At 39.6% G+C, this 27,647-nt stretch overlaps 1 protein-coding gene across 1 annotated transcript; it reads right to left on the minus strand.

The window, feature by feature from the left end:
* LOC110474504 (vasoactive intestinal polypeptide receptor) lies at positions 1–27,647 on the minus strand. Its single transcript, XM_021537953.3, has 13 exons — positions 27,602–27,647; positions 17,664–17,763; positions 14,234–14,341; positions 13,382–13,491; positions 10,235–10,332; positions 8,162–8,294; positions 7,580–7,733; positions 5,857–5,917; positions 4,961–5,030; positions 4,333–4,424; positions 3,900–4,029; positions 2,445–2,486; positions 1–353 (listed from the first exon to the last, which is right to left on the minus strand). The coding sequence occupies exons 1-13, from the start codon at positions 27,632–27,634 to the stop codon at positions 165–167; spliced, it is 1,320 nt and encodes a 439-aa protein (XP_021393628.3). The 5' UTR covers positions 27,635–27,647; the 3' UTR covers positions 1–164.

The raw sequence follows: 27,647 nt of genomic DNA on the forward strand, positions 1-27,647 counted from the left end.
TTTATCTGAGCAATAAATAGTTTTATTTTAGCCCAAAAATAACCCCATCCCTTCATTGTTAGCGGCGAGAGCTCCTGACACTATGGAAAGCCACAGAGGATCCAGTTGGCCACCTCAGGGGTGGAACATTGCAGAGTCACAGCTGCTGGTCCTGCTGGGGCCCCTCAGACAGTGGTGACACCATCCTGGAGCACAGAGGTTCTCCTCTTGGGGCTGATTTTGTCCAGCAGGGAGAGCTGAGTGACGTAGTTGACTGGGCTGGTTTCTCTGGACAAAGCCCCGTGTCTGTGGGTGAAGGTCAGGTACTCCTGGTACTGCCACTTGCACAGTTGTTTCTTCAGCTCAGTTTGAACCTACAGGAAGTTACAAGCAAAAGAGGAAATTAAGGTTTAATGAGCACTGGAGATAAAATGTGCCCAAAGGTCTGCCTGAATACTTAGCCCAGATAAGACAGGATTAAGCTTTAACACATTTTCAGAAGTATTTGAACTCTCCCTTTATTCCTTCTGAAAAAAACGGATTTAATTTCAAAAATTCAGGGGATGGCATGCAGAAGTACATTTGGCCATCGGGGCAGGTCACTGGCAATATTTATCATTTTGGTGGCCCCTGTTCTGCTTTAACTTTCTCTGTTAACCACACAGGCAACCCCTGAGTACAACTTCATGGATGGGTCTCTGGATCTTCCAAGAATCAAATAAATAAGAAAGATTTCCTCCACCAATCCAGGATTCCAGCTCTATCCCAGCAAACTTAAGGCCCTCCAGCACTCCTCAGTTTCATCCATACTCATAACACCTTGCCTGGCAGCAGCCCAGTCTCTCACATTGTCACAGACACTCAAAACTGAAGAAACACACACACAGAAAATAATAATTAATTTTTATGATTGCAAGGAACCACAACAGATGCACTGCTGAGTGGTAATGAGTGGCCAAGCTGCTCCAGGAGCAGTTATCCCTAAGAAATGTGGAAAAAAGCCAACCCAGCTTCATCTTGGGCCAGAGATCAGGTTCTGCCTGTCCTGTTTTTTAACACCTTCTGGATTTCTGTGTTGTGAGGTACAATATGCAAGCCATTAAAAGGCTGTTGAAGCAATTAAAAGGCTGCTGGCAAGGAGTCTGTGATACAGAAGGCAGGCTGGAAGTAGAGCTTTCTGTATTCACAACTAAGTGTTGAAGGCACTCTCTCAGAATGGCCATTATAAATTGTTTTCCTAAGTAACAAACATATTTTAGGAATTACTCCTCCTTGGGTTGGGTTACTTGCACCTTGCACCTCCATTTAGCCATTCCTGGGAGGTGATGGAGTGTGTCCATTGAAGGACAATGGAGGGGTTGGAGAGTAAATCCTGTGAGGAGCAGCTGAGGGGCTCAGCCTGGAGAAAAGGAGGCTCAGGGGGGACCTTCTTGGTCTCCACAACTCCCTGAGATGAGGTTGTAGGTGGGAGTTGGCCTCTTCTCCCAGGGAACAGTCTCCAGTTGTTCCAGGGGAGGCTCAGGTTGGACACCAGGAGGAATTTCCCCATGGACAGGGTGGTCAGGCATGGGAAGGAGCTGCCCAGGCAGGTTTGGAGTCCCCATCCCTGGAGAAAACCAAGGAAGGTCTGGAGGTGGCACTCAGTGCTCAGGGCTGGGGACAAGGTGGGCATTGGGAACAGGTTGGATTTGGAGGGCTTTTTCAACATCAATAATTCCATGCTTTATGAGAATTGTCCAAGTTTGAGCCACTGCAGAGACTGAGACACTTTAGTGTGTCGTTCTCAACAGATTTATTCACTTTTCTGAGGATGAGATGCGGTTTTATCTTGTCTTTTTTTTTTTTTTTTTATTAGATTTGTTCATTTCTTTTGGGGGAAAGTGCCAGCAATTTAGTGAGTTTTTTTAATTATAGGCTCACTACATTCAACTGCAGGGAGTTTACCCAAATTCTACCAGTGTTATGGAAGCAGGAAAGAAAGTATTTGAACAAAAGTCCTGATTGCATGAGCTGACCAGGAAAAAGGGAAAAAAGAGGGGGGGAAAAGGGGGGGAAAAAAGGGGGGAAAAGGGGGGAAGAAAAAAAAAGGGGGGGAAGGAGGAAATGACGAAAGTCACCATGAGAAAATAAATCTAGAGAAAGTGAGAAGCTCTACAAGCTTTCAACTGAGCTATCATCATGACAGCTATCAAACATAAATCAGGAGAAAACTCCCCTGACAGGAATCTCAGCGACCATTTTTAAAGGGTCATTGCTTCAAAGTTTATTTTGTGTCCTCCTGCCAGAACTGCATAATAGAAATAAAGTCAACGAAGCTACCAAGGGACAAAAAAAGATATGGGGATGTCATGGTTTCAGGAGCAGATCAGAGACAGATCTGTTCTGAAAATAGGAAAAGAAATTAAAAAATGAGAGGGAACTGTGAGTTTTAAAGGTTTTGATAATCTCATGTACTTGCTACTCACCTCTGCATTTGAGAAGCAATATAAGAGAGCAACAACAAAACCCTAGGACAGGGAGGGTAGGGAGAGAAAAAACAGGGATTTAAAACCTAGAATCAATAAGAGACATCGAGTTTCATTCACAGTGTGTGTAAGACAACAAAGACTGCATATTTCCCAGTTTTCTATTGGAGTTCAGGCAGTGTGACACTATTTATTGAGTGTTCATAATAGAATTAAATTTCTCCGTGGACTGGTGACATTTTATATTTATTATTGCCCTTGTACAGAGGCAACAAGGATTAACTTGCTGTTTACTGTATCCTACAAATTCTCCCTCAGATAAGGCAAGCATGGAACAGGGATCATTTGCAACACGTGTCAATGAGGACAAGCTGTGGTGGGGTACAGGGAAAGGGGATAGGAAAAGAAATCAGATGTTCAGTACAAAATATAGAACACACAGGCCTTGACACTCTCAAATCCGTGCTGCTGTTCGGAGTAGTTTAACAGCAAAATAAACAATGAGATATTAATATGGTTCATTACTTCTGAAGGGTAAGGGCAGAGCAGATGGTTATGTACTCTTATTTATCACCTCTCTTATCATTATTTCATGTGAAACCATTTTCAATCAGTTCACCTTAATCCACAGATGGGCTTTTGTGGTGCTCTGTCATTGTTAATCAACAAACATAGATATTTTATTTTATTTATTTGGTGATTTTTCATATGAAGTGTGAAAAATGCATATTTTATGATTGGCTTTTCACAAATTTTACGATGAAAATCATATGTGTAATGTTAGTAAGTTATGTTGTATTATTTCTCTTAAGTAGGATGTTAAATATAGTTTTAGGTTCCAACATAATGTTAAAATAGAGACTATGTATGTGGGGGGAGTTTTTTTTTAGGAATGAGATATTCGCTTTGAGGAACACCTAAATCTTGCAAAGGAGAGGAATTTATGGTTTTCTTATCAGAAGAAGTTAATTTCTTCAGGACTTGCTCAGGCTCGAAAATACCATGGGGATTAAAGGAAACAGTTGACATAAACAGACAGAATTTATTGTTTAAAAAAGAATGTATGCATAACCATGAGAGATATATGAATATGCAACAAGTGTATTGTTTTAAGGGTTATTCCTTTGTTCACAAGGCATGCTTTTTGTGACTTAGTGTCTGAGAGCATCCAGTCATCTGTAATTCTTTGCTTTTTATTGTCTTGCAATTGTCCTAACTCTAAACTTTATTATTCTAATTGTATTAAAAACCAAGTGATTGGCGTTTTTCACATGGAGTCTGACCTGGAGATTTCAAATAATAAGGGAGCAAGCAACAGAAGAGCTGATGAAGGAGTGAGATGGGATATGTGCCTTGAATTTGGATGCATCAATAAATCCTGCTGTAATAGCCAGCCTGAAGGGTGGTGGTCCAGACCAAACATCTCAGGGCTGTTAAACCTTTTGTCCATCTTACCTGAAATGAGCCCAGGCCCAGCTCGATGTAAAGCCGAGCCTCCAGACCAGTGCTCTCTGGGAAAAATGCAAATACAATGTAGTGCACCCCAAAGAGGGGGATCAAAAGTAACGTGGACTTTGCAAGTCTCCTGGAAAAGCAAGAATTAAAGAAAAATGCACTGTTAGAAACAGGAAACGGTGGCAGCAACTGTATGTTGGAGCATTTGAAGTTTCATGCTTTATTATTTTACTTTTCCCTTTGTTCCCAATATATGCACCCCACCCTTTTTGCCCTGAAGTAAAAATGACAGGTGATATTTGGGCTGAAAAAGAAAGTTCACATTGTCATTTCTTTCTATTAGAGAGGAGTATAACATTCTGTTCTCCTACCCATAAATTTTTTCTTGCAGCAGTTAGAACAGGTCAATCCTAAAAGACCCAGAAATACTTACACAAAATGGCTTGAATGGCTTCCTCCTCCCTCCTGGGATTTCAATTTAAGGACTAGAATCCTGATCACATTAATGAATATAATAAAGTTAATCTGTAAAGACAAGACAAAATCTGTTAATTTACTACAATCTAAGACATGCCTCTAGTTGATACAAAAACTAAAAATCCCCACTTTTAGGAACTGCACTGCTATAAACCAATGCTCATCTCTTCTCAGCTCAGATCAATAGCTTTAGAAATAATAATTCTATTTTCCACCAATATATAGTTGTAGATAAAAAAATTGTGAAAGTTACGTTGAATTATTGTAGACCTACAAATCTTAATATCTTTTTATGTCTGATATTAATGCCTTGTACTTCTGGTCAGAACTTTAAATTTATATTTTAAATTTAGATTTTAAATTGCCTAAAAAAGTCCCCCCATTCTCATCATTGTTTATGACAGGGATTATACCAGATACAGACCTAAAAACCAGATTGCTCCCTCCCTAAATTCAGGTGGTATAAATCTGTGCATAAGGGAGATTTTTCTTGTCTTAAGTCACAATCATAAGAACTCATTTTAAAAGCACACTAGGTAAAATTATCTATATTCAGAGACTCGAGGGAAAATAAAAAACCTTACTAATACAGTCAGCAGGATGGGGCCTTTGATGATCCATAACACCACTGCATTTTCATCATCATCCCAACATCTGGAACAACAAACAAAACTAGGGTTTTTATCTGTCCCATGGGAGCTCCCCATAACACACAAAAACTCTCCTGCCACAGGAAAGGAAAGTGGTGGACTCTAAGTTTTAAATCACTATCTAAATGTCCCTGGTTTCCCTGTAGTCTCATATAAAGAAAATTTAACCAGCAAGAATCACAGATTGAAGAACCAAAGCAAAGTAAAAAAAAAAAAAAAAATTTGTATTTTTAAGCTTCTTTCTTGCTCTTCTTACCACTCTCAAGTCAACTTCTTATTCAACTCTCCTGAGTTTTGAGCAGGTGGGTATAAAATAATATCTTTTCCACCTGATATGAAATGATCTGAAAGCCTTCAGGATAGCTTACAGCAAACAATCTTTCTATCCAGGGCTCAAGTTAAAAGATACAAATAAAAATAAAACAAAATAAAAATAATTAAATGGAAACAAAAGAAGAAATTACTGGAGACAACACTGATTGTTTGAGAAGTTCTCATTTGAAGAGTTAATTATTTATAGTTGATTTATACAGAAACAGCAATTTTTTTGAAATACAATTATTTCAAGGACTGGGCATTAGGGGACTTAAATGAAATTACAATATTTAATATAATATTTCCAGGTTTTCTTACCCCATGTATGGACATAAAATCACAAAACTTAAGTGTTCTCTCACTTATATACAAGCTGTAAAATTAAAGCTACAACTTTGAATCATGAGAGTTTTTCCCCCTTACCTTTTTCTGTACACATTTTTTTTTTCCCTCAGAAAAACAGAACACCATAAAAAATAGGAATTTTTGTGTTCCTTATCCCAGCTCTGACTTACCCAGTGTTCTGCTGATGGATTCGTGTGAGGACCCAAGCAAACATCACAGCAGTGGGAGCTCCTGAGCAAATCAACAGGAACACAAGAACTGGTTTGAATATCCTGCCCCATGGGATCTTCATTCCAATAGGTTCACAGTGCAGCAGGTTGGATTAAAACTCAATTTATGGGTCAGACAATTTTCAATAACTTCATGAAAGAATTTAATTTAATTTGCAGTTCAGGGAAAAGAAAAAAGAAAGGAATAAAAGGGCAGGAGAATGAAATCATAACAAAGGAGAAGAGGGGATGTTGTGAAACTACATTTTCAGAAATAAATGTAAAGAATTACTTGAAGGCTTGGATAGGAATTACAAGCACTTATGAAGCTGCAATAAACATTTATTTATCCTTCATCTTGTGGATTGTGGCCAACAAACATCCTTTGCACAGCAGCTGGAAGAGTTCATAATTTTGTCCTAAAGATTCTACTAATCACCCCATACCAACCAGCTGATAAGAATTCCATGAAAATTTAACTGAATCCAGTGATTCCTAGCCTCACTTTATCACTGCTTATCCTTCTGTCCTTCTACATTTTTGACTGGGTTTTTCTTAATGCCTATAAAGCAGAAATTGCTTTTTCTCTCCTCCTGTGGAATTGAATTTCCAATGATAAGTGACTTCCAAAGCTGCCACAAAAGGGACTCTAATGTGAACCAGGTGACATTTTCCCTGATTATTCTATAAAAATATAGGGAATTTCTTTCTAAGTATCATTTGAGATGTGTGGGAAGGGCTCAGAATTTGTCCTTCCAAATTTCTGCCCTTTGCTCAAGTCCTTTAACCTGGGACCTTGTTAAATTGAAGTTGGCTTTTAAATTAATGAAAATAAATATTTCCCTCCACATCACCTAAGATGTGAGTTACCCCTGAGGTATCTCTCACCTTCCATTGATTGCAGAAGGAGATGAAGATTACCACATTATTAATTGAGTTGTTTGCTTTCTTATCTCAAGTTGGCCATGATTAATCAAGGGCTGAGAGTCTATTTTCAGACAAACCTATTTGGAATAACTCCAAAAAAAATTTAATTACATTAAATAAAGTCTAAAATCTGAAGGTGAAGGATAAATTAATATTTATTCAGGATAATTTGGATTTCATTTTTAAGTCCAAAAATGTCATTGTAACTACTCATTTCGGTGCCTGCATTTTAGATCAGCCAAGGTGAGACATGGGAATATCTGAGAGTCACAATAAACAATTCTGAGCAGTGAAAGAAATTTATTTCACATTCCTATTCTTAATATCAGAGATAACTTCAATTGCTGTATAACCTCAAAAGTTTCCTTAAAGTCAGGAGATCTCTGAAAATAGAAGAAAAATAAAATTGTTTGATTCCTAGGCGTGGACTGACATTATTTAAGATTAATCTGTCAAATTCTGCTTGCTAAAAACAAAAGGCAACTTAGTCACCCAAACTTCTTTAGTCAGTGGAGGAATTTAACATATTTTTAGGATATTATCCAGCCACATCACTCATCCTCTTGAGGCCTGGACTATTCACCACCATGGTGCAAATAACGAAGATATAAAAGGGAATAAAATGATGCAGCAGTACTGGATGAACAGAAAAGTGTCACCTTTGACAAGCTCCTTTTACCTGGATAAAATACAGATTTTATCCAGTTCTGCAAGCATCAGAAATACTGAAGGGCACAAAGAGGAATGGAGCACTAACCCCAGCCAGTAAATATGAACCACCACACAAACTTCTTGTTGGAAACAAAGGTCAGCAGCAGCAGGGTTTGCAGGTAGATCCCTTCTATGAGAAGCCAGAAGAAATTGGCTAAAATACTGAATTGGAAGAAGGCCACAGCAGCCTTACAAGCAACCTGAAAGTGCAGAGTAAAAAAAACAAAACCTTTTAGGCTTACTCTTGTAATGGCTGGTTTCTATAGAGCTGTAGGCAAAATTCAATGCTGCCACACAAAATGAAGAAACAACAAAATTTCTATAAGTTTAAGGTTTCGTAATTTAAATTGACTTTATTTTAGATTTATGAAAGGGAAATATTGGGGGGGTTTATCTCACAGATTAAATTCTTTATGGTGGAAATTGTTAGAGCTTCATTAGAGTCAACAGACATAAATATCAAAGCTGAGTGCAGGCTTAGCACTTGGTCTTTGGGTTTACATAATACTGTTTGTTTAAAGATTTCAGTTTTAGCAGTAGGAGAAATAGGATGAAAATATCTCCCTGTTGCCTTCAGGCAAAGAATTAAATGTTCAGTCAAGGGTGAGAGAGAGGGGAAGTTCAGTACCGTTGACATGAGGCAGTGGTCCATGGTTTCATCTGCAAACAAAACAGCATCTTTGGTGAAAACAGCAACTGCTCTCAAGATAAAGGAGACAAACAGGTGCATGTGGATGTAATTTCGTGTGCAGTGGAATTTTCTGGCATGGAAAGAGAAAAATAAAAATTGTTCTTTGAGAGAAGTGTCTCACAGTCTCATCAAAAGTCAAACAGGAGCACACAGACACCTTGCAAAGCAATAAATGATCTGTCACTATTTGAGAGGCAGCGAGACAGGAGGGAGCAGATAATAAAAATCCCAGGATAATTGTCCTTGGATCACCACACATTTAAAGGCAATGCCAGAAGCAGAGAGTAACTGTGGGACTCTTGGGCTGGATTATAATACCTCTTAATTATTTTTAATATTATTTTTGTTAAACAAGCTTGCATCAGGATTTTCAGCCCCTTTGTGCCAAAGAAAGGATTGAATTGGTGTCAGCCACATGTGATGGGATGGCTCCAGAGCATTGCCCTGAACTGAATTAATCTGAGGAGGAGCAGCTGAGGGAGCTGGGAAGGGGCTCAGCCTGGAGAAAAGGAGGCTCAGGGAGGACCTCCTGGCGCTGCACAGCTCCTGCCAGGAGGGGACAGCCCGATGGAGCTGGGCTCTCCCCCAGGTAACAAGAGAAGGCCCCAGGTTGTGGCAGAGGAGGTTGACACTGGATATTAGGGAAAATATCTTTATGGAAATGGTTGTCAATACTGGCACAGGCTGCCCGGGGAAGTGGCTGTGATGCCTTGAGTTTTAGCTTTTGTATTTTCCAGATTCTGTACTGCATTGGTATATAACTCTGAACTTCATATAAGGTGTTAGCAAGTTCTCATTGGTATATAACTCTGAACTTCATATAAAGTGTGAGTAAATTCTCATTGGTATATAACTCTGAACTTCATATAAAGTGTTAGCAAGCTCTCCTCACAGCTCAGTCACACAGAACAATCCTTTTCCAGCCTGAGAACCAAGGACACTGCTGCAGCTTCAGGCCCAAAATGTACAAACAGCAGTGACTTGAGGAGAGCAAACTGAGAGGATGGGACTGCACAAACTGAAGCTGTAATTGGACAATTAATCCCAATATGGAATGGACCAAAATTTATAAAACTGTGAAAACTCGTGTCCCAGAATCTGTCTTTGGTCCATTTTGGGTGGAGCCTTGGCCAGGCTCTCGTGCTGCCCAAGGTGCATTCTTTGAAGGCCTTTTTAATAAATCCCTACTTTGTTCCTTTAACTCTGTCTAGCCTCTGTTCCAGGTAGCCTCTTTAGGAATCAGTTGAGTCCCCATCTCTGTGGGAATTTAAAACACAATTAGCTGTGGTGCTTGGGGTCATGGGTTAGTGATGGACTCAGCAATCCGGGGTTAATGGTTGGACTTAATGATCATAAATGTCTTTTCCAGCCCAATATTCCTGTGACTCCCTTTCCCTAGACTGTCCTGTGCACGTTTTGCCTTGAGCTGAAGGAATCTCCCTCAAGGTTTGGACACATCAGCCTCGAGCTCCTGGGTCCCTCTGTAAGGGCCATGACCTCTGAGACTGCCAACCCAGCCAGGGAGCTGCTCTGTGCTCTGCTCAACCAAACCCCAGATCCACTTCCTAATAACCAACATCATCAAATGAAGCATTGAAATTTAATTAAATCTCTTTTCTATAGCTTTCAGTTATGGAAACAATGGCCTTTCACAGAGGGAATGGACAATTTAAGAATTGTCTGGTCCCAGGACATGGGACAAAGTTTCTGAAGAGTTTGTCCTGATGTGCACTGTAGGAATGATTAAAAAATGTTAAGATTTAGCTAAAATTAGAACATTTCCATTGTATGGTGTCATTAAGTAGATTAAGAGAGATTGCCCAGCTTGATTGTTTTAACATTTGAAACACTGCAGCACGAGTAGAGAAGGACCCATCACCAAAGGAGTTATGTTTTAGAATGATTAGAAAACAACCATAAAAAAAAAAAAAAATCCCACAAAACAAAAGCACAGAGGATCTGAGAGAAATTGTCTTCAGGCATGCTGAGAAAAAGCCCATTTATATTTACCTGAAGGCAGCGAAGACAATTAGAGCTGTAATGAGCGAAGTCATGGATGCTGCATAGCCAGCGGTGTAGACACACCAAAATGCAGAATAATAGGATTTCTGTGGGGAAAAGAGACACAGCCCAATGCAGGGGGTTGTGCTGGATGCACCCTGGGGTGCTCATTCCACTGGGACACATTTTCCTCACTCAGTCCCACAATCTTTGTTTTTCATGCTCAAGTTCTGTTTCAGGATTTTCCCTCCACCACTAACAAAAGTGTATTTCCTTTATTAAGTCCTACTTAACCCCACACAGGAGAGAAGTTTCACAGTCCACAGGCTCACATGACCCCTCTGAGCATATTCTGCAGGAAAATAATAACTGTGATATATAAACACTTTTTCTCATGTCAGTGCATAAAAACTCTGGAGCAGTGAAACATTCTGGTGGGAGATTTGTGAATCTGTTACTTTAGACCTGGGTCAAATTCAATAAGTATTGATTTTCATAAACAGCTATAGCTGAAAGAGAAATCCAACTCTCAATTTGCTGTCGAGAAAGCTGAAAAATTGATAGTTACATCAGGTTGTGAAGGTAATTAAAAGCCAAGGAAATCACCTCACAGTCCTTAATTCTCTGGACAAACAATTCATTCCTTGCTGTATATTGTAGCACTGTAAATTCTTTATAACTCACTTGTTTTCAATTAAGATCTATATCCTAACAAATCCTAATCCTATGTCCTAAGAAAAATAAAGCTTGTTTTCTTGGCTTTACCTATGCAAATTTTATTCTGATTAACTACAAAATCACCTAATTATTTAAAATCCCAAGACAGTAAATTCTTTGAACCCAGGCAAATTTCCTCCTTATAAACCCAGTGGACACTTTGTTCTCTAATTGATCCCAAATCTGTTTATACAAAAGGCTGCAATTCTAGATTGCGACAACAAATTAGCAATTTTAAATAGATCCATAAAGAGATCTTGTAACCCTGACATGATTTGAATAATCCTGGTGTTTCTGCAATAGCCCTGATAATTTATACAGTATTTTAAAAACACAGATGAAAAATAGAAAAGAGGTTATTTAATTTAATAATAAAATGTTTCAAATATTTTATCTGGTTTTGCAGGATGGATTAAGAAACAACAGTAAATATAAAGGACATAAAAAGTGCTCACTGCACATACAAAATACAAAGCAAGTGGTTCTATTAGGACAAAATTGAGATTTTCTACTCACTTCCCTATGTGTGCAGTGCAGCAGAGATTGCTGATTTTATCTTCCTTTTGTAGTCAAACATTGCGGATTTGACTGGAATTACAAACTAAACACAGGCAGAGCACAGACAGCAGCCCTGTGCAGAAATCTGCTATCATTGTGAAATAGAAATATGGTTGCTTGCTTGATTTTAGCCCAGACCAGCCAGAAATTACACCTGGCTTAGCATAATCCAGGGACTGCTTGCAGAAAACCCCTGGGGAGTGAATTTAGCCCTGTGGGAGAAACCCATGGGGGCTGGAGATCTGTGCTCTAGAATACACATCCTTTTATGAATTTACATCCCTCTGAACTGTTCAGATTATTTCCTGTGGGAACTCAAAATGTCTCTCAGACATTTTTAGAGGTTCCAGGCCTTGGTCAGAAGCATTCTAGACCCTGGCAGACAACTGAAAAACAACTGTGATTTTGAGTTTGAGCCATGGAATGAATTACCAACTTTGGAGGTGGAACGAGCAGTCACAAAAGGTTAGATAGTATAGTAAAAGTAGTTACAAAGTAGAGGGGAATTTTTTTTAGTATTGTACAGGGGGGTTTTAACACATGTACAGGGGGGTTTTCACTTTGTACATGGGGGTCAGAAGTTCTAAGATGGAGGAAAGTGGGCTGATCCTGTTCTTCCTCCTTCTTCTTCCTTACCTCCATGTTCTTGGTGATGTTGGCACTCACAGATTGGTTTAGAGTAGAAAAACACTTGGCAACGTAGGTAGTAGGTATTGGGGAATAATTATAAACGTGTTATACGTAATATATCTTATAAAAGATAGCAGCAACCCTGGGCGGAGGGAGAGACGAAGAAGACAGCAGATAGAGAGGATGTCAGGGTGTGTGTGTGCCTCTACCCAGGCCGCTGATCAAACAGCCGCAGTCCAAGAACATAATCTGTTAGATAACTAGCAATAAACTGCCTTGAGACCGAACAGCTAAAGCCTGCGGAGTTTTTCTTTGGAAGCACGGGTTGGAGGAGGAACTTCACCACCACATGAGGACCCAAAGCAAGGCTGGGGTTCTCACAATTTCCAGCATCTTTCTAGAAGGCTTTTAAGTGGTTGTTTAAAAGTATTTAATTTAAGCGCATTTTCTAAGCATTTTTTTAAGCTTTAAAAACATTTATTATGCCCCAAAGTGTAAAGTACAAATATTCTTATTTTTAGAAAGTCAATGAGCTCTAGATATGAACACCAGTACAATGAGAAGGAATCTGTAAATTTAAATCAAATCAAGATGTGGATGTGAAAGAAATTCTGAAACTTAATTGAGCATGAACATTGATTTTCAGAGAAAAAAAAATATTCACATCCTGCTCCACTGAATAGCTGAGATACAGTGTGGAAATACTCAATGGCATCCAAGAATTCCCTCCTAAGGATGTGTGTTGATCACCAGGCTATAAAGTTAAGAAATATTTTTTTCTATGACTCAAAGAAAATCTGGAAAAGAATACAAATAGGAAATTTGTATTTTGCAATTTTGTAAGGAAAATTCTGGAATTTTGTAAGGAAAATTCCTTTGGAATTTTGTGTTCCTATTTGTGATCCAAAGAAATTTTCCCTGAAAAAAATCCTTGAGGACTGATGGGTAGGGTTTCCCCAGGAGATGTGTTCATGATGAGGATTTACATCACCTCTGTCAGAGCCCAAATCTTAGTTTGGACAGGTGAACTAAGCATGAGTTTAACCAAGAGGAGGCTTTTGGTTGAAGAGGAAAATCCTGACTGCTGCTCACTTGCTTTAGGTTAAGCCTAATTTGTTAAACAAGTTCTAAGTATACCGAAAAGTTTTGGGTTCAGCACTGAAAATGGGCAATTTTCAGATGTGTGGAGCATCCAGCTCCTCAGGAGATGCTGCTCTGGAGATGTTCAGGAGCAGGAAATGAAACTCCCACCTGATCCTCAGGTCCTTTACTGGAGCCTTCATCAAAGCCACAGGCAATGGTGTATGGTGGGAATGGCTCTGACCAATATTCCTCCTGTGTACAGTTCCTCTGAAGGAAGCCTTCAATGGGAAAACACAGCAGAAAATTAATTAGGGGTGCTGGTGCTGCTGTTCTTTAAGTTTTGATGAGTAGCAACAATTTCTTATTACCCCTTTGATTCCTAAGTTAGGGACTTACCGGTTGAGTCATGTTCAGTGAGATTAGCTATAAGAATGGCAATATTCTCTATATCTACCCTTTAAAAAATTGAGAGACATGTTCCCAGTCATTTCAAGATGCAGTGGGACTTGTGCATTTCATGTGGGAAATCAACTCTGCAAATCCATTCCTTCCACAGAGGAAATCAAATCATGTATTTACACATATTTTGGGATTTTGGGCAAGCCCTGAGCCCTCTTTTCCAGACTGGAAGCTCCATACAGGTTTTAATCTTGGTCTTACTCTGACTGGAGGATTGTGCTGGCTGATCCCAGGAGGTTCTTCCTAATATTAATTAATGTTCAGTTTTATAAATCATTGATTCTAGGACATATTCCTTAATAAATTTAGCAGCATGGTGCACTTGTCCGTTGTATTTACATCACCAAAGGGATCAAACAATTCAGTAGAGCACAACACAAAACACAAGAGTGTCAATATTGACCCCAAGCCGAGATATGTATCTGGATAATTACTGAATGCTGACTGACATAAGAGCATTGTAAATCAGGAAAATATGAAGGAATCCTCAACTACTAGAATTCATTAAAAATAAAATTAAAAAAAAAAATAGGGATAAGAATAATAGGAAAAAAATCTTGCCAAGGGTACTGGTGAATTCTTCGAAAAATCGTGGGCAGGGAATTTTAACCACTTCCCCAAAAGTGGCTCTGGGCCAGCAGGTTAAGCCATCCCAATCTCTGGCACATCCTGTAAAAAAAAAAAAAAAATGTCTCTAAATAAAGAAAATCACAGAGAACATCACACATTTGATCTTCCATAATGAGATTGTCTGTGGCTTTCCCACTCATTCACATGCAAGAAGAGCCACAGCAGGACGTGCAGCTCTGCAAATGAAAGAGTGGAATGTTGGAATGTTTTCCTTTTCTCCTTGAATGCATCCTTGCTCACACTTGGTATTCCAGCTGGACCTTCCCCTCCTTATCTCATGGGAGAATATACCTGAAATTCAAGCAGACACAACCTGAAAGTCAAATTAATTGGAGCTCTTTTCTGTTGTCAAAACAAAAGCCACCGAAATAAAAGTATTGAATAATGATTAGCACTTGAGATTTCTCATTACTCCTTTCTCATTACTTGAGATTCCTCATTACAGAGTCCAACTGAAATGCATCAGACTTAAAACTCAGTCTTAACCTCTTTATTTCATGTTTAAAAATCTACCAATTTCACCTGGCTTATAGGAAATAAGGGCTGAAGTCCCAGTCTTAGGCAATCAATGGCATTTTTGTGATTGATTTCCAAAGGGATTAAATTCATCCCAAACTAGAACATCTCATCATTATAAGAGATTACCCTCACTGGGAGTGGGTCTGACTGCAGAATTCATGAGGTTCCCTAAAGCAGAGACTGCTGGCTGATGACACAGGTTGTGCTACAGGCTCTGAGCTCCCTAAAAAAGGTTTTCAGAAGTTTCAGTGAATCACAGCTTTGTCACAGCTGCATCACACTGAGACTTCGAGCTGTTGGCAATTGGGCGTGGGGGTAGCACAGAAAAAATTCCAGCATGTAAATGTGAAACAATAAAAAAAAAAAAGCATCAGGCTCTAACCAAAACTAATCTCTAGGTAGTCATAAGGGGGATATAAAGCAGAGGATTGGTTTGGAAGATGTTATTTTCTTCCATGATTCTTCTCTGCTGCCTCTGGGATGGATGACGAGGCAAATCTGAAGTTGTCACGTTGAAATGTGGAAGCAATACTTGCCTGTAGCTGAGCAAAGTTACTGATTTTCAAAAGGATAGTCCTGAGAATCTCCCACAGCATTATCCTCACATCACCCTCGGGAGGATGAAATTCCTGGTATACCCAATTTTCCAGGGAAAAGATAGGCCCTCATTCATTAGCTGTAATTTTAATTGCCTCAAATATGTCAGCTAATTTCAGCTACGTTCCCTTTGTCATCAGCAGAAAGAGTCAGAGCCTTCCACAGCTGATTCATCCCAAATATTGGTGCCTCCTTCCTGAGGACAGGATGAATCACACCCTGCAAATACCTAGCTCTCACTGATAATTGCAGCCTAAACTGCTAATTGTCAAATTTATGAAGCCAGGTAATATCAGTCCCACTTAGACATGCAGTGGCCCCTACATTTACACTCAGCAGCTGAAATGGTCCTTCTTAGAAAAGCTTGGCAGATTTGAGGGGCTGGGTCTAAAAACCTCTTTCACTTGGCAATGCGGAGCTAAAAATTCTATTTGTATGACCTTGCACAGGAACAGAACTTATATGTCTTAAATCTTAGAAATTATTTATTTCCAGTCTCTTCTACAGTTTGTAGCAAAGCAACTGCTGAGTGCAGGGGCTGAAAGGGAATTTTTCATGCCAAGGTTCTCAAGAGCCTGGTGGTGTCCAAGTCACCTGAGACTCCACAAAGACAACTGCAGTAGGAGTTGACACCGTGGATATTTAAATCTTGTTCAATAATCCAAGAATTTTGAGATAGAGAAGGAAAAAACAAAAACTGGAGTTAGGACTCTATTCATATGACCTATTTTACACATCTGCTCCAAAATTAGAGGAATTTCACCCTGAGTTCTGCTGGTGGCATTCACTGGACACTTCTCTGTACAAGAATAATGTGGAACTACTTTAAATTAAAATCTCTGTCACACAGACTGATTCCAGCACAGATTCTCTGTGACTCTACAAACTGTGATCCCTCTATTTGTCTTGCTGAGCTCCTGAAACCTGAAACACAAGCAATGGACTTTTACCTATTTAGTGTAGCTTTATACTCCAGATAAAATATTTCAGATAAATTAAATTTAAATTAAACTTAAATGTTATTCACAGTTTTTAGATTTCACAAATTTACCAATAGGCCAAAAATTCTTTTTGCGATTTTTTCCCAGTTCTAATATTGAATCCAAAACTATATTGAGAAAGGCTGTAAATACCAGAACAGACATTTCATTAAAGTCTTTCCTTGTCTGGAGAATAAAAGTTGGAAAGGGGAGCTTTGGGAAGCTCAGAGTGAACAAGGTTGAAGATTTTTAGAAAGCTTAACAGAACTCTCAGGAATTTTTATTTCTTTTGTTACAAACAGGATTCTAAAATCACATAATTATCTTTGTGTTGAAGAGGAAGATGCCTGGAATGACATCCAGGTAACAATTAATTTTTGAAAATGCCTAATTTATACCAGAATTTTTTGCGGTGGTTTACTGTGTGTTGTAAGTGCAAAATGTGTCCAAGAGGTATTTTGAACTTTATTTTGGATTATTCAAGTCCAAAAGTGTGCAAATTAAAATCCAAAAGTATAGCAAAAAAAAAAAAATTAAAGTGTGTGTGAGAAATAGAACCAAAATAAAATAGGAAACTAGAAGAGGAATATGAAACATGGAAGTGATTGGAAATTCTGTAGAATAACATGAAAGACAAAGGAAATATTTTGGGCTTAAACTCTGATTTTCACCAGGCTGCTAAAGGCAGATTTCCAGGTGGTTCCAATAATTCTATCCCAAATGCATGAGGTGTCTTTGTCCCACAATTCCTCTGCAGAGAACAAATATCTTAAAATTCATAGAACTGAAAAATCTTCAATTTTTTCTAAACAAAGCTGACCAGAATGAAGTATGACAGAAATTTTGAAAGGGTCTGAACATTTTGGAATTCCATGTTATTTCTAAGCATGTTTCCAAAACCCCAAGGGGGACACCTTACACAGCTTTCTAAATATATTTACAGGCTTTGTTTTGTGTTCATTTTAGTTTTCAAAATTTGTATCATGTAATACACTTCTGAACACCACCACAATAAATCTTTACAAGCAAACAAATAATGTCTAAAATTGAAAATAATGTAATATTTTGAAGAACTAGGATTTTCTTTAACTTTTTTTCCCCCCAAAGGATATTTCTACCAGTTTGGAATGATTCCTAACGTGATACAACTTCAGTAGGGTCTTCAGTACCTTCTGTGGGAGTTTCTTTGGGGTTTTGGATGTAAATAAAAGCACTTCAGTAATGTGAGACAATCCAAGCCAGGGGATGCCCATCAAGACATTTACCTTTAGGATCAGGTGAGGCAGATTCGTTGTGTTCTGAGCAGCGAGCCTCCTCTTTGACCACCTGCTGGAATATTTTGCATTCTGGATGGATTCCCATAACCTTGGCAGGAGAAAGACAAAAAAACAACAACAACAAAAAAACCCCAACCAACCAAAAACCAACAAAACCACAAAAAAACCCCAAAAAATAAATTAAAAAACAAAAACAAAAACAAAAACAAAAACAAAAGGAAAAAAACCACACACACAAAAAAAAAGGAAGAACTTCTGTGATTATCAGAAGGAGAAAAGCCAGTTTTTACCTCATGGTTTATATCTTGAGGTCTATGAATGTGAAAACTCCAGCTGAAGTTATTTTTTGGTTTTTTTACAAATAGAAAATATGCAGCACCTCCTCTCCAACCTGCAGCACCAATATCCTCCAATGAAGGATATTTTTATCCTCTTTCCTTTGCAGTTGTTTCCCAGAGAACTTAAATAATGGTCACAGTTTTTGGATTTTCACATATTTCACCAACTGGCCAAAAAGTGGATGAATCCACCAGCTGTGGGATTATTTACATCAAGTCTCCAAACTTAAATACAGTCTGACCACAGAAATATTTCTTTTCCATGACCCAATTAAAATTAAATACATTTATTCAAAGAATGGTAGTCTTGGCCATAATTTAATCTGAACGATTGAAAAATTCTCTGGATGTGTTATCTGAGGTTGTTGCACACACCTTAGACTGAGGAACTGCTTCCATTTTAGCAAATGGAGAAATGAGAAAAAAATTAATGACTTGACTGGGAATCTTAGGGAATTTTTTTCTCTCACAGATAAATGGAAACCTAGTTAGAAGTTGTTGAATGGGGTCTAAATTCATCCTATTAATTACAGATATTTAGTCCCATTTATTGCCATGTATTTTGCTTGACCTCCATCCCGCCCTCTAGAAAGTTTCATGCCCCTGTAGTCCTGTGTCATCACTCCTGTAATTGTGAGATGTTCTTAATGGTCTTTATTATGTTTCATTAATGTTCTTAATTAATGTTCTTAATAATCTACACAACCCCAAAAGAGCTTCCTCTGCAAAGGCAAAGGAATTCTGAGAAAGAAACTACATGTCAAGTGTCTACACTTGATTTATCTCAGCTTCTTTTGCATTCCTTAAGAATTTCAAAGATGTCTCAGTCCCCCAGTTACATCTCAAGGATGCAAAATATCTCTCAGATGTAACCCAGAGTCCAGAAGTGGTTGGTGCCGTTTGGGATGTTTGAAGGTATCTCAGCCCTTTTGTGTAGACTCTGCATTAATTTTGTCAGCCCCGTGTAGAAGTATCAAATGCATTATTTGAAATCTCAATGTGTTCTCAAATGCTTCTACACACCCATTTTTAGGAAACTGAATTAAACTGAGTAAAGAAAGCCACTGAACTGTGTTCAGATATTGGATATTGAATTAATATTGGGATATTGGGATCTCCAAGACATAGAGAGTCTTATGTGGAATAGAAATTATCTTGTTTGGTTTTGTTTTGTTTTGTTTTGTTGCTTGCTTCTTTCTAGCCTATGCTATTTAAGACAAAGCTAGGGGTTCAGTTAGCAGGGATTTTAATGGACTGAAGATTTTCCAACAAGTTTTTGAGGAAGACTGTAGGCCCTTTTAACCTCTAATGACTTGAAAAAGTCAGTGCAGATGTAAACATCACTTCCTTATTGCCTTTTCAATCTCAGAAAACTCATTTATTCATCTTCAAAATGTTTTCAGTGAGCAGAGCAACCAGGACTTCTTCTAGCTTCCACAGAAATGTTACTGGAAGTTACGCAGACTATTCCATCTCAGCAGTGATATTTGCCAAGGGGCAAAAATTAGAGCACAACTTTATCTTTAAAAACCTTTAAAAATTCTGCCTACATTTGGGTTTTAAAGTAGCATAGACAGACTTGTCCTAATTATCAGGCCCCAAAGATGGTTCATCCATGATAATATTAGAATAGAAAGAGGATTAGGGGCAATGTTTGAAAAGAAAGTTAAGATATGGTGCTTTTTTATGCCTTATATTACTCCAGTGGGGATTTCAAAATACATTTTGCAAATCAGCATTAGTGACTCCTAAAATAGTACTTTTTGCTCTTCAACTATATTAAGTCAATTCTGAAATGAAATTTTTCAGGTATTATCTGAAATGAAATTTTTCAGGTATTAATAGGATCCCTGCTCATCACTTTACATTTAAGCAGACATTTCACTTTGCAGTTTGCCCACATAACAAATGAATTCTCTGAGTAGATGCAACAAAATAATTGCTCCATAAATCTCTCAATATTTCAGTTCATAAAGGTGGATTCAGCTGGACAGGAAAAATGCCTTTCCTCTACTTTCTGGAATTCCTGGATTCTGTTAGGGTGATAATTTTTCATTTGGAATATTTTTAGGTTTGGTGTTTAAAAGTCATGGCAGTTTGAGATGATGCTCTACCATCCAGTCTGAGTCCTCTGCCAAAAGGTTATGCTAAAAGGCATAACCCAAAATGCAAACTATTGGTTTCTCAAAGTGAGGATTGAAACACTTGAGATGACATTCCATGTTCAGACTCAGGTGTTGATTATTTCTCATCAGTGAAACAGCCTCACAACCATGAGTTTGGCAGCTTTTCATTAGCAAGGCACAAAATGGCTAACTACCTCTAGTTACAAGGTCTTTTACAACTAAACTGTCCAATTAAGAAAGAACACCTAGATTATTTCCCTTTTAACCCAATAACTGATCCCTCAAAGCTCGTAATGCGGACTTTTCTGTCCAATCACAAAACGTCACCCAAACCCATGAAGAAGAAGGTAAAGAAGAACAACCTTCTCCACCCTAAAACCTCCACCTTGCTTCATATTTATTTCTATATTCTAAAACCCCCAAACTCTTAAGTTTTCCACCCTGTAGCATCACACAGTTTTAACCAACTACACACCCATAATCCCAGTGCTATCAATCAATTTTTGAAGTCTTCTCAATGGCCTCAGGTCAAATTCAGTGTTCTCTTGTGGGTCTGTGCCTTTCAGCACAGAAAGTCTAAAATTCTCATCATCCAGGATTCCAACATCTCCCTCTCTTGCTTGAAGCATGAACACTGCACTGACAACTTTGTCAAACATCTGTCAGACACTCATTCGACCACATATTTCACTTAAACTATCATCTAACAAAAATTCTACAACATCACTGATTCCCACACCCAAAATTTGAAATGTCCTAGAAAAAAAGCACTGAGGAGTGGTTAAATTAACTCCCACCTCACACCAGAAAAGTTGGGAATCCTAGAAACACACAGAATCAATTCTGAAAAAGAAATCAGATGGAAGAGTTATCTTTTCTCCAAAAGTCAGTCTGAGAGACACAGGCAGGTGGAATGAGGGACACTGAGGGAGTGTGCCAGACTCCTGCTGCTCAAATTAAACTGCATCTCCTGTCTTATCTCCCTTGGTAAATCCATGCCTGCTGAACCAGAGCTTCAATCACCATTATCCATCAGAGCTGTTGGGAAAATGGAGTTCTTCATTTGCAATGGCTGGAGAAGCTCATACCCCACCCCTGGGCAGGTGGTATTGCCTTGGTTTTGCACTCAACAGAGAAATTGCTAGAATGGCTCCATGTAAATGGAGTTACTCTGAAAATGTGGTAAATCATCAGAAAAAAAAAGATTTCTTGTGGAAATCCTGATCCACTGGTAGCGATACCCAGAGTTTGGGAAGTGCTGGCACAGGGTGCCCAGAGAAGCTGTGGCTGCCCCTGGAAGTGTCCAAGTCCAGGCTGGACAGGGCTTGGAGCAGCCTGGGATAGTGGAAGATGTTGGGGTTGGAACTGGCTGATCTTTAAGGACCTTTCCAACCCAGCTATTCTGGGATTCTCTGATACCCATGGTGGTACTGGAGTAAATCCCACAGACACTCATAGGTAGAGCAATTAACCACTGGCTCAGAGTTGTTTCCTTCTGGGTTCTGGATTTGGGGTAGGCAGGACTACACCTACAGGAGCCCAGACATGTAATCACAGGCCAGTGAAGATATTAAATATCACTGACACTTCAGTGCTTGAAAATCAACATCAAGCCCTATTTTAGATGTAATCCACAGGCTATTCCACCAGAAGTCAAAATGGGGCTGGTGTTATTAATTTATAACCATGCAGCCTCACACAAAGTAATCCTACTGTTGGACAGTAAAAAAGGAAAAAAAATGATACATATACAAGAAATCAAGAGCAGTGATGATGCTTCAATTCGTTGGTTTTCCTCAGGCTTTGAGAAGAAGAAAGACATAAAACCATTGTATAGTTAAAGTAAAGCCTTGTGGGCAGAGCATTGTTGTGATTTGTTGTCTCTGCCTTATTTTCTGTTATTAATCTCACAGTGTCTTCAGTGAAAAGTTTTTGCTCTGATCTGCCTGCAAATGTTGGGCGATGGGGCTTTCTAAAAAGCAGGAGCTCTGCATTTGGTACAGGGACATTTTATGACAATTTGGGAGGCATCTGCTCAAAATGTCATTTTTGTAGGAAAAGAGTAGCTCCTGCTCACCATAAAAAAAGGAAAATTTAGGAATCAAAGCAGAGCAGAGCTTTCTGAGGCAGATACATCCAATCTGGTACAGTGTTCCCTGCCACAGCAATAAGTGTAAGAGGCTGATTTAAGATGTTATTCCTTGGATCAATATTTCCCAGTATCTCAGCAATAACCTGGCCTGACCCTGAGTCAAAATCACAGTGGGGTGCTTTCATTCCAAGATTCACACATAAAACTTTGAGATTTCAGGAAATGTTGTGGACAGTCCTCAAGGAATTGAGCTTTGCATTCCCGAGCATCATAACACAAAGGGATATTTTTTACTGGATTGAATGTTACTGACCAATTTGAGTCAAGTTCACAGGGGTGTTTTGACTCCTTACCATGAAGACAGTCTTGCTTGGAACACAGTGAACACTAAAAAATTACCTATGACAACCATGAGCATGCTAAGAACTTGAGACAGTTTAGAGAGGCAGATTTTGGGCTTGCATTTAATTTTATACTTCATTCTGATCACATCTTGTAAGGTTATTGCACTGAAACCTTAAGTGGCTTATTCACTGAGAGCAGTATAACATTGTTTCCTATTTCCTCTGTTCCATGATAGTTTATTTATTTCCTCAAATCTGCACAGAAAAATCAAAGTAATGGTACTTTGGGTTTTAATATACTTATGTTGGGCAACAGGAGATTTAGCAAGCACTGGGAGGATATTTATAGCAATATCCTCACGCCACACTTTGTGCAATTTAATTAAAAACAATCTTTCCTGAGAGTCCATTCAAAAATGGTGCCCCTAAGCTGCTGTGGGGGTAGAAAAACTATAATTTAGATGTCACACAAAAGACAGATCTTCATCATTTAGAAGTTCATTAGCACACTTGGGGAAAAGTAAGGACATTTTCTATGCTCTCTGAAAATTAGGGAAGTGCTTCAAAGCTGGGCACTGAATATATTATTCACCTTTGAAAAAGCAATTCCACGGGATCAAAGAGCCAGCAGTAACACTCAGCCTTTTTTTGAAAATTAATCAAAGCTCGAAGAATTGGCTGAGTTCATTGACAAGATGAGAAGGCTTCAAGAACTTGAAGGCTCTTTCCAGTGATCTGTTTCAGCTTCCCATGCCCTGCAATCCTAAAGCCTCACAAATAGGTTTTACGTCAAGTACATAAATCATTGACTGAGAATATTCATCACTGTTCTTTCTGCCTCTGCCTCCTCAGCTTGCATTCACTCAGATCCCATCTCAGATATGCTCTGAAATTAATCCTCTGCTCCCAGTCCCTGCTGTCTGTGCTTCCCCACTTCTTCTGATATGACTCTGATGCCTGAATATTTTAGTTCTCCCTCACACGGAGTTGTCTGCCATTCATGTCACACACAGATTCACACCCTGGAGGATTAAAACTCACCTGGTATTTTAGAATACTGAAAAGCACAGCAAGGACAACTCCTGCATCCCCATTTTTAAGTGTGGAATGAAGTGTTCAGTTAGTCCTGAAAGTTGGCCAGGATTGCCAAAGACATCAGGCAGGAGAATCAGGATATGCTTTGAAATACACAGATTTTTTCAGTGAAATTTTGATGGGCGGGAAAGGCTTTTAGGATGGAGGAAAAAATAAAAAGCTGAAGAGAAGTTGAACAACATACAAAGAAAACCTCAGCCTTTTTCATAAACTTCCCAGTCTGTTGAATGTGTCCCATCTAAACCTTCCCTCTGCTTAGCTACTCAAAAAGCCAAGTTCCAATTAAAAATCTCTGAGCCTGGGGAGTGCAGGACGCTGCAGCTGATTTTCACACGTGCTTTGGAGGGATGTGGGGCCCACCCTGAGCTCCATGAGCTCCTGTCCATCTCACAGCCACGTTCCCAGTCACTTCCCTAAAAACCTTCCTGTCCAAGGCCTGGCCTATGAGTAATTCTGGGATATTTATAATGCTATGTGCGTAGTGTTGTGTCCCGTCAGAAAAGAAGAAACCATAAAAAATAAAGATTTCTCATGCAGTAAAACAGTCAACTCAACTCTTAGGAGCTCAGTTGCATCCATCTAGGTTTTTTCCACCATCCCCAAGCCACTGTGGGCTCTGAAAAGCCCCAGGTGACCCCAGCAGGGACAGAGCTCCAGTGCCCAGCCCTGAATTCAGCTCTCACACAAAGTCCTGCCCTCAGCCTCCAGCCCTGACACCACCCTGATCCCAGAAGCTTCCAACCCCAAAGCTAAAGCCTCATTTCCAATCTTTTTCTTCAGCCAGTAAAACAGATTATTTCATGAGTCTTTTTGGTTGAAAATGACTACCTAGAGGATATTTTCTGTGTTTGTTTTCTCTCTCTAACTCGATTACCTATGGAAGAAGGGAAACTGAGACACTGATTGCCTCCCAGTCATTTAGAGGAACATATTTACATATTTTCAATATTGTTTTCAAGACATTGAAGCAATTCCTGAATGCTCTTCTGTGGATTGGACTGTATTTATATGACTGTGTTTAACTCCATAACCTTACAGAGAACAGCACTTGCTATACATATTTATCCATGTATATCATTATATTTATTCACTCATAGGTATTCTTTATGAGAAAACACAGCCACACTAATTTATTTTGTTTATGAATGCTGTGTAATTAGGATTACCTTGAGAAAAGTTAATTTATCAGTGCTCTGCTAAATTGGGTAGAGCATTTAATTATTACTAATGCTTGAGGAATAAAAACACTAATGACTGAAGATCCCCATTTTCCACTATTGCAAGTATTCCTGTAAATTAAAAAGAAATTTCTCTTTTTTTGGTATGATTTTTTTTGCAGGTGGGATTCATGTTATCTAATCCCAAAGTCCTGGAACCTGGAAGTCAAAGTCCTACAGCAAGTTCATTTAATTGTTCTGTATCCCTGGGGTGTTTCCATCTCTTCCCTGTAATACTGAAGAAGGCTCAATGACTAGCTTTAGACCAGATTCCTAATTTTAGACAGTTAATTGTAGATGATTAATCTAAATTCCTCCATCAAGCCTCCCTTAATGATCAGTGAAAGCAGACAAGGGAAGGATTCCTCCTCCTTTGCTCAGACACCAGTTTGAGGACAGTGACTGCCTGTACAGGAGCCTTCATTAACTCCCTCCAGGCTAAAAAAAACCCTAAAACCAGATTATTCCACACATCCAGCTCCCCATGGAGAGGAACTGAAGGTCTGCAGGGACCAGGGTGGTAGAGGAAGCACAAATTAAACACAGAAATTGAGACACCCAGCTTAGTTTTACTGGGAGCTCAGCATCTTGCCATGGGTTTGGATCCATATGTCCATTAGCACAAGAAATGCTTTGCTGAAGGGATTGTACAGCTCAGTGGTGACCCACCTGTGTTTCCATTCTCACCTCCATTCATTAGATCAGACTAAAGCCCTTCCCAGAAATGGGAAATATAGCTGTTTGCAGAGGAAAGCAGTTTAGCACAGCAGGGAGAGCAGTGAAGACAAAGTCTTTTCTGCTCTTTGTCCTCTGCTTCCTGAGACTCTGAACTCTTTAAGACAGGAAAAGTCATTTTCAGGCATTTCAGCCTCCTCTGCTCTCTGTTCCTTGTCACTTACCAGTGAATGGTAATTCTTTTAGTGTCAAGGACTCTATTCTTCAAGGCACAAATACATCCCTGTGGAGCTGACAGGAGGTAACAGTACCCAGCTCCACAGAGGAAGTTTTCAGGATTAGCCCTCTACTTTATTTTCATATCTGATTAATAACTTATTTGCAGAATACATACAGGAATTATTTCTCTGCTCAGACACGATCCTTTGGAACAGGAGGGGATTATTTCCTCAGTACATCCTGGGGGACTCAGGCCTTCCCTGACTCTTCCACTGAAGATGCAAGGAGACCTAGATTGAGCCACAATACCCCACTGACACCCAGAGCACTGCCTCTCACCAGACATGGAGCTGATGTTCATATTTTGAGGCCAAAAGCTGTGTAGAGCACGTAGCTTATAGAATTCCTCTTGTTATGGGCACAGCCTGCTGCAATATGCTGCAATATTAAAATGATGTATGGCAGCCCCCAGATGTGCACAATCCATCACTCCAGATCAGCTCCACTCTGCTGACAGCTGCAAGAATGAGCTGTGCCTCCATTAGGTGTAAAAAAGGCTGGCCCAGATGCCAAAAATCACTTTACCTGCAGCAGGCTAAGCCTTTAGGCTGCCTGGTTTTGCATGAAAGAAGATGATACACATGATAATAGCTACACTGGTGAGCTTTGCATAGCAAGGACCCACAAGCTATCCCTTCTACATAAATCTGTGTGAATACAGAGGAAACTACAAGATCCAGGGGTTGTGCAGGTGAGAAAATTTACATCCCATCCCTCACTAATTGGAAATGAAAGGTCAGGATCAGTCAGGATTTAGGCTCTTGCAGTTATCCACAGAGGAAAGCAGGCTCTAGAGAAGCCCCCAGTCCATCTGGCTCTCTCAGGACAAGATGGAATGTTTCTTGGGAAGGTGACTCTCTCCTTCCTGACTCCTGCTGAATCCCAGCCCACGCTGAACACTTCACTGTGAAATGAGTAAAGTTTGAATTAATGAGTCCCTGGTAATCACACCCAGAGGAAAGGTTCCAAACACTTCCCTGAGGCTGAGGATTGAGGGCAAAGAAGAGAAATTCCTGAGCCTGGATTTGCATCCCAGGCAGGAGCAGTGGTGGAGTGTGGAGGTCAGGGAGGGATGGCTGTGCCTGGATTATGTCCCTGTGCTCATCCATCTTCCCTGATGTCCAGTGGCACAGGATCACCTGCTGCCCTCAATGCACACAGACACTTTGTGCTCCTGCTTGGTGACATTGGAAACCTTCAGCTCTGAAAGCACCAGAAACCTTCAGCTCTCAAAACATCCCTGCCCTCTCAGAGAGGTAAATGTCCCCCATCCATCAGGAGGAACAATTCTTTTCTAGCTATCCTCTTTGTCCTGCAAAGTTGCCTTTCTCAGGACAGCTGGGACAGCGACCTGTCCCCTTCTGTCTGTCTGAAGCCCTGCTACAGCCACTCTGATTTGGGAATGCTCTTCTGTCCTCTGCAAACTTCAACTCTAAAGAATGGAAATGAAAAGTCATTTATCAACAGCATCTTGAGTTTGGAAAATTTTAATGAAAGGAGCTTGGTCTACACATTAACTCAGGGATATTTTTTATTTCCTTCCCTCTAATATCGCTGTCTCATTTTCTATTTTCTTCTTAATCTTTTCATTGTTTCTCCTTTTTTCTGCCCCCTCCCCGTTAGGAGAAAAGTTACCCATCTCCTGCGGGCTTTCCCCCACCCCAGCTGCAGCGGGGCAGCTGCGGAGCCATCCAGCTGTGGCCGGGAGCCAGATGTGCGCTCCCCCCCGCGCCAGCGCTTCCCCGGCGGTTCTCACTCACCAGCGGGAGCAGCAGCCAGCGCAAAGTTCTCATCCTCGGCAGCAGC

Source organism: Lonchura striata, chromosome 1 (genome assembly GCF_046129695.1).
Source record: "Lonchura striata isolate bLonStr1 chromosome 1, bLonStr1.mat, whole genome shotgun sequence".
In the NCBI taxonomy this organism is placed as follows: domain Eukaryota; kingdom Metazoa; phylum Chordata; class Aves; order Passeriformes; family Estrildidae; genus Lonchura; species Lonchura striata.

Coding starts and splice junctions, on each gene's coding strand:
- LOC110474504 (XM_021537953.3), bottom strand. CDS start 27,634: ATGAGAACTTTGCGCTGGCTGCTGCTCCCGCTG. Junction 8,295..10,234: donor ATTGTCTTCGCTGCCTTCAG/GTAAATATAAAT, acceptor TTTCCATGCCAG/AAAATTCCACTGCACACGAA. Junction 2,487..3,899: donor TGGGCCTGGGCTCATTTCAG/GTAAGATGGACA, acceptor TCCCTGTCCTAG/GGTTTTGTTGTTGCTCTCTT.